This window comes from Sinocyclocheilus grahami, unplaced genomic scaffold (genome assembly GCF_001515645.1).
Source record: "Sinocyclocheilus grahami isolate Dianchi unplaced genomic scaffold, SAMN03320097.WGS_v1.1 scaffold1850.1, whole genome shotgun sequence".
Lineage (NCBI taxonomy): Eukaryota > Metazoa > Chordata > Actinopteri > Cypriniformes > Cyprinidae > Sinocyclocheilus > Sinocyclocheilus grahami.
Genome location: NW_015507029.1, coordinates 25196 through 35756, shown reverse-complemented (window position 1 = coordinate 35756; position 10561 = coordinate 25196). Strand labels below are relative to the sequence as shown.

Below are 10561 nucleotides of genomic sequence, written 5' to 3'. Positions count from 1 at the left end.
TATATATCGTCTTTCTAAATCATTCCCAAACATAAGATTGTTGTTTAGGCCATACATACCATGTAATATTAGAATAAGCACCTCTTAGTTTCAAAATACTTACAGTATAAATGATTTGTAATTGTACAGATTGTTATCCCTTTATTCCCCAAACTTTGCATATTATTCCCTTATACCTACATGGAGGTACTGAATAGGTACACTATAATTACAAAAAAGTTACACTGTTAACTTCAGTTTACTTACGCAGTTCTTTTCAGGTTGCATATCTGGTTGTTACCCCCTTATTACCCAAAACTAACACATTGTTCCCTTATACCTACACGTACGTTCTTTATAGGTACATTATAATTACAGAAACGTACACCGTAAATTCAGTATACTTACATAGATCTTTGCGGGTTGTAATCTAAAGCATTACCAAAAATGGTAATAAGAATTATTTCAAACTAATGCAAAAACTATAAAGAAAATGAGCAAACTGATGAGTCGTGTGAATGTTTGAAGGCATCTCTTACCCCACATGAAGAGAATCAAGCCGAGCGCCTCCATCCCGCTGCTGCTCTCCTTTAATAATAGAATGTGTACCCCATGGTTAAAAAATACCTATACGCCTATAATAAAACACCAATATAAAATTATAAAAAGTATATATATCGTCTTTCTAAATCATTCCCAAACATAAGATTGTTGTTTAGGCCATACATACCATGTAATATTAGAATAAGCACCTCTTAGTTTCAAAATACTTACAGTATAAATGATTTGTAATTGTACAGATTGTTATCCCTTTATTCCCCAAACTTTGCATATTATTCCCTTATACCTACATGGAGGTACTGAATAGGTACACTATAATTACAAAAAAGTTACACTGTTAACTTCAGTTTACTTACGCAGTTCTTTTCAGGTTGCATATCTGGTTGTTACCCCCTTATTACCCAAAACTAACACATTGTTCCCTTATACCTACACGTACGTTCTTTATAGGTACATTATAATTACAGAAACGTACACCGTAAATTCAGTATACTTACATAGATCTTTGCGGGTTGTAATCTAAAGCATTACCAAAAATGGTAATAAGAATTATTTCAAACTAATGCAAAAACTATAAAGAAAATGAGCAAACTGATGAGTCGTGTGAATGTTTGAAGGCATCTCTTACCCCACATGAAGAGAATCAAGCCGAGCGCCTCCATCCCGCTGCTGCTCGTCTGTGTGACAAACATCTTCCTGTTCATTTCTTCATGACAAACTCATTTCCTCCTTAACACAGCGTTTCTCGCCCTCGCAGGGCGTGTTTGTGTGAGTGTGTGTTTCTCACAGATCTGACAGCAGCAGTGTGTCCATGCATTCAATCATGATGTTTGCAATAATACTCATGACTTAGAAACACACATCTGACCTAAACATCAGTGTACTTTACAGGAAGGGTGTATTTAACACACACACACACACACACACACACACACACACACACACACACACACACTGCATCAGAAAAAGGGAACAGAAGCATTGTGGTAAAAATGCTTTCAATGAAAAGGCTGAGTGATAGTGTTTACCCCCAGAAACAGAGCTGTGCTTTTTGTCTTATTTTCTATGTGATGCTGCTGCCTAATTATTAATAATAAAAACTTGTGCATCACGTACAGTAAATGTTCTGCAGATGCTTTGTGTACTTTTGCATAAAAGTGAGGAAATACAGAAGCAATGTAACATAAAGAAGTCAAAATATCAAAGATGAGGTTACATTAAACATTTTTATTGAAAAATTTGTGAAGAAGACACACAAACATTTTTCTTTCTTTTGGCTGTCACTTTTTGCGTCTAATAACATTTTCATCGTTCTTATGAATAATGAGTATTATATAAACAATTATTAATTATAGAAATCGAATAAACTACTTATAGGAAATATGAAACAGAAAATAACCAAATAAATAAAAAGCGATACTTCGCTGCAGGAACAATATTTAAGGAACCGTTCACCACGGAAAAATCTAAGTTCTGTCATCATTCACTCACCCGTTTGAGTTTATTTCTCACACAAAAGCAGATGGATGGGTGATGAGAAATGTTCGCTCTGACCGTCAAGCTCCTAAAGCTCATATAAGCACCATGATAGTATCATAACAGTCATGTCCTGTATTTTTAAACATTATTTTTGGAAAAAAATACTATAACATTAGAACTGAACAATTGCTTGGTCATCTATGCATCATTACATTAGTCACCTTGATGGAAATATATGACAGATTATACAATAGTCAATAAACATGTCATGAAGGCATTAACACAGCCCATTTTTCCCAGTATTGCAAATATTTGTCTATCTGTAAATTTAATTAAAAAGTCATTCTCTCCATGTTTTGGACACTGGTCACAATGACCAATCATGCAGTCTTTTGTGTTATAGCGTTCTTGCAAGCTGCTAATAATATCTTTAAAAGGTACTTATCTTTCACCATCAAATGAGCTTCTAATTGTTGAGAAAGAGCAGTCAATTCCATCACCAGATAAATTACGTCTTACTTCTGTTACATGATCTGCCAGCTGTTCCCCACATTTCCTCCAGCAAAGACCCCTTCCCATTTCACCAGTGCGGGCAGACTTTAACTTGGGGGATACAACATATCTGATAAGACTCCGCCAGCAGAATTCTCTGTAAAATTCTCTCTCCCTTTGATGAAACTGAACTAAAAGAAGCCACACCTATACCAGAATCCTTGCTAGTTTAAAGTCGGGATCAAAGGCAACCCATCTCAATAATCTAGCCTGTCTTTCATGTACTGGCGATTTACATTCTTTAAACCAGATTCTAAAAGGAACCTTAGTCCATTGATTATTAAACTATTAATATATTGTTCGTATAAGGTTTTGCGAGCCAACACAGCAAAATCTCCAAATCCTTCCACCTTGCTATATATTCTGGGTTACAGCAGGTCTTACTCAAGGTCTTAACTAGGCCAAAACCAAATCTTCTTGATGTCAAATACAGGTACTCCCAGTGAACTGAGTCAAATGCCCTTTCGGCATCTAAACTGATTACTACTGCGCTGACATTTTCTTTAGTGATATAATCACTTAAATGCAGCACCCACCTAATATTATCTTGTGTCTGTCTATCACATACAAAGCCTGTCTGATCTAAATCCACTAATTCTGGTATTATATCTTCCAGTCTTTTGCTAAATGCACTACACTCCCTTTGCCCTCTTTAGGAATACCCGATACTATAACCTCGCTCCATAGTCATGTCCTATATTACAAGATATATGAAGTTGTATTTTGTTATGTGTAAAGAACAGACTAAATGTATTCACTGAATTATTAATCATTCACTGAAAATCCCCTCCTGCACCATTCAAATGTGCCGCATTGATGCAACGAGAGTTTGCAACACTTTTTGCACACTTTGCTTGTTTGCATGTGCATCATCAGCATGGCAGATCTGAACATGAGGAATGATATGTGAGAACTAGTGCAGTCTCAGGCTTAAAGATCACCTGTGTAGTGTGTGAAAATATATGCATGTGTCCTCGCACTGAACCCGGGGCATGCCACACCCCCAGATCCATGCCAGCTCAGTCCTGGAACCTTTGCAGCATCTCACAAGTCTTCTTGCCCAGAACCTCGTGGATCTTCTTGAGGCGTCGGTCAGATATGGGTCTGACGTAACTGTTGGGCAGGATCACGGCCGTGCCGTCCTGCACCTCGCCCATCACCAGCAGGGGGAGCTCATGGTGCTGCGTGATGTTGGGACACGGGCAGCTCCAGTCCATGCGCGCCAGCAGCACCTCCAGGTGTTGTGTTTCAAAGAGCTGCAGGCCCATCTTCTCATCACGCAGCACCTGCTCCAGGTGGAACCGTGCGATTCCCGAGTCCAACTCCTCGATTAGCTCTGTGAGCCGTCCCACGATGGCAAAGTCGCTGCGGCAAAGACTCGCCACGATCTTTCCTTTCGGCCGGCAGTTTTTACACGGATGCCGCTTGGGCTGCGGGCAGGTGGCTTCACATTCTTTACGCGTGCGGAAGTTGTTCTTGTTGCCGTGGCAGCCGCCGTAGATGAAGGCCAGGCACTGTTTCATGAGGCTGTTGTAGGTCCAGCATGGCTCCCAGAGCTTACAGGGGCCCTGCACAGCCGGCAGCGAGCACACACCCAGCCCCTCGCGCTGACACGACACCCGGCACTCCTCATACGTCTCGAAGCGGTTGCGGCCGCCCTCGCAGCCTCCGTGCGCAAACACATGGCACTCGCCCCGGGCCGAGTCGTAGTACCAGTCCACCCGCTGCTCGCCGCACTCACCCCGCTCCACGGGGGCCCAGCAGTCGGCCGGAGAGAACGGCTGTCCCAGCGGCAAACCTGCCTCAGGGTCGTCGAAGAAGTCCTCGCTGTCGCGCCTCACGACGGAAAGCGGGTAATCAGCCCGCAGCGCTCCTGCGGTGTTTCGCATGATGCAGGTGTAGATTCCTGTGTCCCACACCTGGGCGTTATACACCACCAGTTGACCGATGTTGGTTATGACGACGTTCCCGTACATCTGGTCCGGGCGCATGAGGATTCGCTCTCCTCCCTCGGACAGCTTCTCCCAGATGATGTCCGGCTTCGGGTGTCCGATCACGTCGCAGTGGAAGCTGGCCGTTCCGCCCAGGTAAATCACCTGCTGCTGGGGGTTGGAGTAGAGCGTCGGCGGGAAGGGCTCGGAGTCGTCGGCGGCTGCAGACGTGGGTTGAGCCGTGGTGTCCTGCGGCAGAGGGCTGGCGTTTGGGCCAGACAGGTGATAACGACAGGTGACCACGGTGAGCGTGACACCCTGAACGCAGGCCTCTGCATCCATGTAGCAGCGGTTGAAGTACGTGAGGCCGTCGGAGGCGCAGGTGAAGCTGGGCTCGCTCTCGCAGCGGTCCTGACATTTACACACCGGCTGCCCCTCCCACACGTCACACACCGCCCCCTGCTGGCTGCACACAAACCCCTCGCAGCTGGCCACGCCTCCTGCTGAAACTCCCGCCCCCGACTGACCGTCATCGGAGGAGCCGTCAGAGAAGCGGGACGCCACGCAGCTCAGCAGGCCACACACGTTAGTGCAGCACTTCTCAAAGGCAGCGCAATCCTGTAGAAACACACACAAACACGTGTTAGTTTTCCACAATCACGCATCAGGTTTCAGTTAACTATTTGGTTACACTTTATTTTGATTGTCCGCTGTAGACATTCTACTAACTATGAGTAACTTTGCAACTATATGTCAACTAACTCATTAGAGTATTAGGATTAGGCTTAGCAGAAAAAGCTGATATGAACTTGGGGGACCATCAAAATAAAGTGCTAGCAGATATTAAGCACACTGTCTATTAATACTCTCAAAAAGTCCACTTACATTATTGTCTGTGTGGTTTTTTCTTTCTTTCTACAGGTTATTTTAACGGTTTTCTCCATGGTTTTAATTTTAGCTTTAGTATAACATTATAATACCATGCATATTTTTACTTTTTTATTTAAAGAAGAAACCAAACCCATATATATTTGACATTTGAGGCTTAATGCTTTAGAAAAGCAATACATGTTTTTTTCAGGAAGAGTGTTTTCAGCTTGTTTATTTTCACATAAAAATATGGCATGCAGTTGCTTCAAACAATGGTATAAAGCTATTCAAAACATTCAGTGTGTATTGTGATAATCATATTTAATAATCACAATTTCAAAGGAATAATCACCAATTATGATTTTTGTCATAACCGTGCAGAATTACTTACAGTCAGCTGTGTGTCTAAAGAGGACCATCAAAATACCAGCTATTTGTACAAATGTATCCAACTTTAACCATATACATACTCACATAAAGTGATATTTACTATGTAGCAACTTTATAGCATGATATATAGCATCGCATCTGGTTGTAAACTATATTATCGTCCGGCTCTAATCTCTAAATGCATGAAGATGATATTATAAACATTAACATCATGATTTTCTGTAAAGCTGCTTTGAAACAATGTGTATTGTGGAAAGCACTATACAAATAAAACCAAGACTTTAGCTTTTTGCAATGCAATTAATTTTTTATATGCCAGTCATCCAAGGGTTGTGGGATAAAGAAATAGATGAATGAAATGCCTATTGAGGCCTGTATGATATTATATCTTGACTGATTTCATGGAAACACACACACACACACACACACACACACACACACACTGTTGTGAGCTACACAATGTTACTCTGTGCAGTTACCGAGCTGCAGCTGCATACAGCGGCGATGAGCGTGGAGCTGGTGTTTGTGTGGGACACTGAAGGGTTAGTTCACCCGAAAATGAAACATGTCATCTTTTGATCACAATGATAAAACAAATAAAATCATACATTTTGTTTTGAAGATGAATGAAAGTCGCATGGGTTTGCAGAAAAAGGAGTAACTGATGACATGGTTTTAATTTCTGGGTGAACTATCGCTTTGATTAAATAGAGGAGGACAGAAAGAGTCACTCGTAGCCATGATGGATCACGGTGACAGAGTGTTGTAAATTCTTCAATATAACACAAATAAACGATAGAGGTCACTGTAACACTGCAAACACTGCACTGGAGTTCTGTACTTGTAACTGGCCATGTGTACTCACTACAGGGAACGTCTGGAGAGCCAGTAAGGAATCAACCAGCATTTGGTTTAGTACAGACATGCTTTCACAGTGCTTCAAACACACAGACAGATTTAGCCCTTCTCAAATGCAACACACCCACACGTATATTATATTGGTCTGTGATCACACACATTCCTCACAACGATGCTGTGAACGGCACAAACGCACACAGACTCAGCATATGGTCTCAAACTGCAAACCTCACTTTAAAATGAGCCAAAATAGCAAGCGGCTTCCTGTCTGTGTGTGAATCTACGTGTAAAAGTGCAGCATGTTCGAGAGTTGAGACTGCAGGGTGTGAATTCAGGAGAACAGCTACAAAACCCCCGCAGCTCTCAGCTGTGAAAAAATCTAAAAAACTACTGTTCTTCAAACTCTCTGTTCATCTGTGAAGCAGACACTGTATTGCGGTTTCCACACTTCATGAAGCAGCACATCTGTGTTCAACTTGATAATAATCAGAAATGTTTCTCGAGCAGCAGATCAGCATATTATACTGATTTCTGAAGATCATGTGACACTGAAGACTGGAGGAATGATGCTGTAAATACAGCTGCACATCACAGAAATACATTACAGTTTAACAGATATTCACACAGAAAACAGCTGTTTTAAAGGATAATAATATTTCACTGTTTAACTGTATTTTTGATCAAATAAATGCAGCCTTTGTAAGCAGAAGAGACTTCTTTCACAAACATCATACATTTCATTGACTGAAATTTTTTGAACAGTATATTCATATCCCAAAATTAAAATTACTCACAAAAAAAAAAGAAAAAAAGAAATTGAACACAAATTTACTTTAACATGGCACAGGTCACAATTAGCTACTAAAAAGGAAAGTCCAAGGAAACTGCTTGTCTTTCAAAAGAACTGTAATTTGTGCTCTCTATTTCTACTACAACTATGTTGTTGCTGTTGTCTGAGGCAGTGACTGAGTGAGGGTGTGTTCACCTGGTCGGTCTGGCATTCCCTCTCACAGGTGCTCTGCGCATCCACCCACAGGTTCAGGTTCAGGTGATTGGGACAGACTCCCGGATGATCCGCAGCGACGGGCCAGAGCCGCATGAGGAGCAGAGAGCAGAGGAGTCTGAGAGGAGATCCGGAGAGCCGCATGAGTGAGATGTCCAGACGCTGGTCTGTCCTGCGCTCAACCGGCGCGGGGGTTTATGAACACAAGCAACTGCACAAACGTCGTTAAGAGATGAAAGAAGCGCGAGCCGTGTGATCCTGGACCATCTCTGTGAATGAAATCCAGCGGAAACGACGGATGTCGACATGGAGGAGCTTTTCCTCAGTAAAGCTGCTGTGGCCTTTGTCCCATGATCTGGAGAGCGATGAAGCTCCTCTCTCATGCTTTAGTATGCAAAGCCCGCTGGGAAAGCAAGTCGAGCTCAATATCTGACCACTTCTCTTTGTCCTGCGAGGAGCCCCAGGCCTTTCATTCTCCGCTGACTTCTGACCGGCTCACAGAGCAGGTCACGGCCCTCCGTGTGAGACGAATGACAGCCCGGCTTCCACACACTCCATTCATTCATTCAGCTCTGATTTATGAGGACTGGTCTTCACTAGCCTGGTTCGGTTGATTGAGTTTGTCAGAAAGCTCAGTTTCTGCATCACCACTGCTGTAGAAACACACTGAACACAAAACACGAGGCGTCTGACCTGAAGCACTGCATTTCAGTTGAATGTTTTTTCTTAAGAAACAGAAATGATAATTATATTGTTCAAACAGAACATTAAAGAGCATCAACAGAAAAGTTCACATGTAACAAACAAGAGAAAAAAGAAAACACATTCATACACAAAAGCAATAATAAATATCATTTAAAAATAGTCACTTTATACTTCTTGACCAACTTTTAATTTTTTCCGAATTTTGGCCTTGTTTCATGTTCATTCTGATACCGTAATACTTTTTTTTTTTTTTTTACTGTTTTTAAAACAGTAAAATCTCTTCATTCAGTATTAATGTTTTACTGTATCACTTAAATCTAAATAAAACTTCCAATCCATTTTATTGGTTTTTAAATAATCTGTGCTTTGTGTTGACCCTTCTTGTGTTTACAGGCACTGAACACAGCCTCCTATAACCTGTTCAACAAAAACATAACCTGGTTTTAACACGTAAATCACGATGAAAACAAGTGAGCGTCACCCAGGAGTCAGAAAGAACACACACTGACTGCTGTCGAATCTGTGTGTGTGTGTGAGTGTGTGTGTGTGTGTGTGTGTGTGTGTGTGTGTGTGAGTGAGTGAGTGAGTGTGAGTGAGTGAGTGTGATATCTTTGTTATGGAGTACACGTGTTGGTTCGCAGTGAGTTCACAGTGTTAACGTACAAGTTTGCTTTCATTTATTTTGAAGATCTGAGGTAAAATATCTATTGTTGCTTTCACTATGGCTATAAACATAACGCAAAATAATATTCAAACTCACATTAGACACTTTTAACATTGAATAAAGCACATAATCATTACCTGAGATTATCGCCGTCATATTCTGTATGTTGTTCCTGCCGCAATGTGCAGAATATAAAAACATTTCTCGAATAGAATCTCGTGTTTTATCGTCACGTGTCGCTGTGGCGGAGGTTAGGACACAAACTACACGGAAGAGATGCTTGTTATCGCGTCGTGTCTGGTTGACCCCCCTCCCTCAAAAAAAATCTAAGTATAAAAATATTCATGCTAACAGATCGAATAAATGAATCTGTAATTAGGGAAAGTGGAGAGAAGAGATCCAGCTGATTTGCATGCAGATCCAGATGTTTTTGTTTGTTCATTTGTTTTTAATATTCAACAGGCAAAGTTCAGTATCTAGTAGACTGGGATGGTTATGGACCGGAGGAATGTTCTCGGGTGGCCAGGGACGACATTCTGGACCCTTTGCTACTGGAGGACTTCCATCGCACCCATCCTGGTCGCCCCGCACCCAGAAGCCGTGGCCGCCCCCGTCGCCGCATGAGGGCGTCAGGAGCCGCCACTGGAGGGGGGGGGGGGGGGGGGGGGGGGATCTGAATAGTCATCTTGTGACCATTTTAACAAAAGCAACTGTGGCAGTAAATGGTCAGGTGCTTAAGTTACCAATAATTAGAAATCCTATAGACGACTAACCCACCCGGAATACACCGGGACATAACAGCCCTAAGCAAAGGGACACAGGTTCGTTGCCAAAGGCAGGGTGAGCAGAATAATAATAAACAAGTCACTTTATTAACATACAGTTAATAAAAACCACATACAACACTTCACACCAGGTCTCAATACATCACACGGCTTTACCAATAACTTATAAAACAAGTACAATACAAGAGAAAATTAAGAGGGAGGTGGCCAGCAAAGACCCTCAGATTTCTACCCCACACTCAATACCCATGACACACAGCTCTCTCTCACACACACAGCTCACAAAAAAAAAATCTCAGTAATATTAAACACAGCACTCCATGTGGACACGCAGTACAAGGTACCATGGCCAACCCCTTCCACCTAAATCCACACCAAACAATACAAAACATAATTAACAGACGGACCCAGATGAAGTCCAGACAGAGCGGAGCAGAACTGCAGTCAGTTACTTGAGGTTCGTTATGCGTCAATTAAGATCATTAGAAACCCCTGGACGTGCAATCAATCCTGCTGGACATTAAACAAAAGTTACACATAAAAACTTGTTTAAAACAAACTTTAAACTAGCCATACCTACCAAGAAAACAGTACAATGCTGCAATACACATGGTCGCTCACCACGCAGGATTACAGCTACTGGCAGGCCCAGATCTGAAAACAAACAAGGTAATAAGCCTCTATTTAACAGGCAAAAAGGCATTTTTAAAATGGGGACAAACCTGAAAACTGTCCAGCAGCCCGCACACGACAGACAGGAGGATAACCCAACTGCTGGCACTCA

The 10561-nt window shown here is 42.1% G+C and overlaps 1 protein-coding gene and 1 pseudogene across 1 annotated transcript; both read right to left on the bottom strand.

Annotated features, from left to right (window-relative positions):
• Positions 1-1387, bottom strand: part of LOC107573021 (integrin alpha-L-like) — a 36974-nt pseudogene extending 35587 nt beyond the window's left edge.
• Positions 1388-3590: 2203 nt separating this feature from the next.
• wfikkn1 (WAP, follistatin/kazal, immunoglobulin, kunitz and netrin domain containing 1) lies at positions 3591-7989 on the bottom strand. Its single transcript, XM_016259455.1, has 2 exons — positions 7606-7989; positions 3591-5120 (listed from the first exon to the last, which is right to left on the bottom strand). The coding sequence occupies exons 1-2, from the start codon at positions 7765-7767 to the stop codon at positions 3591-3593; spliced, it is 1692 nt and encodes a 563-aa protein (XP_016114941.1). The 5' UTR covers positions 7768-7989.
• Between the last annotated feature and the right edge of the window lie 2572 nt (positions 7990-10561).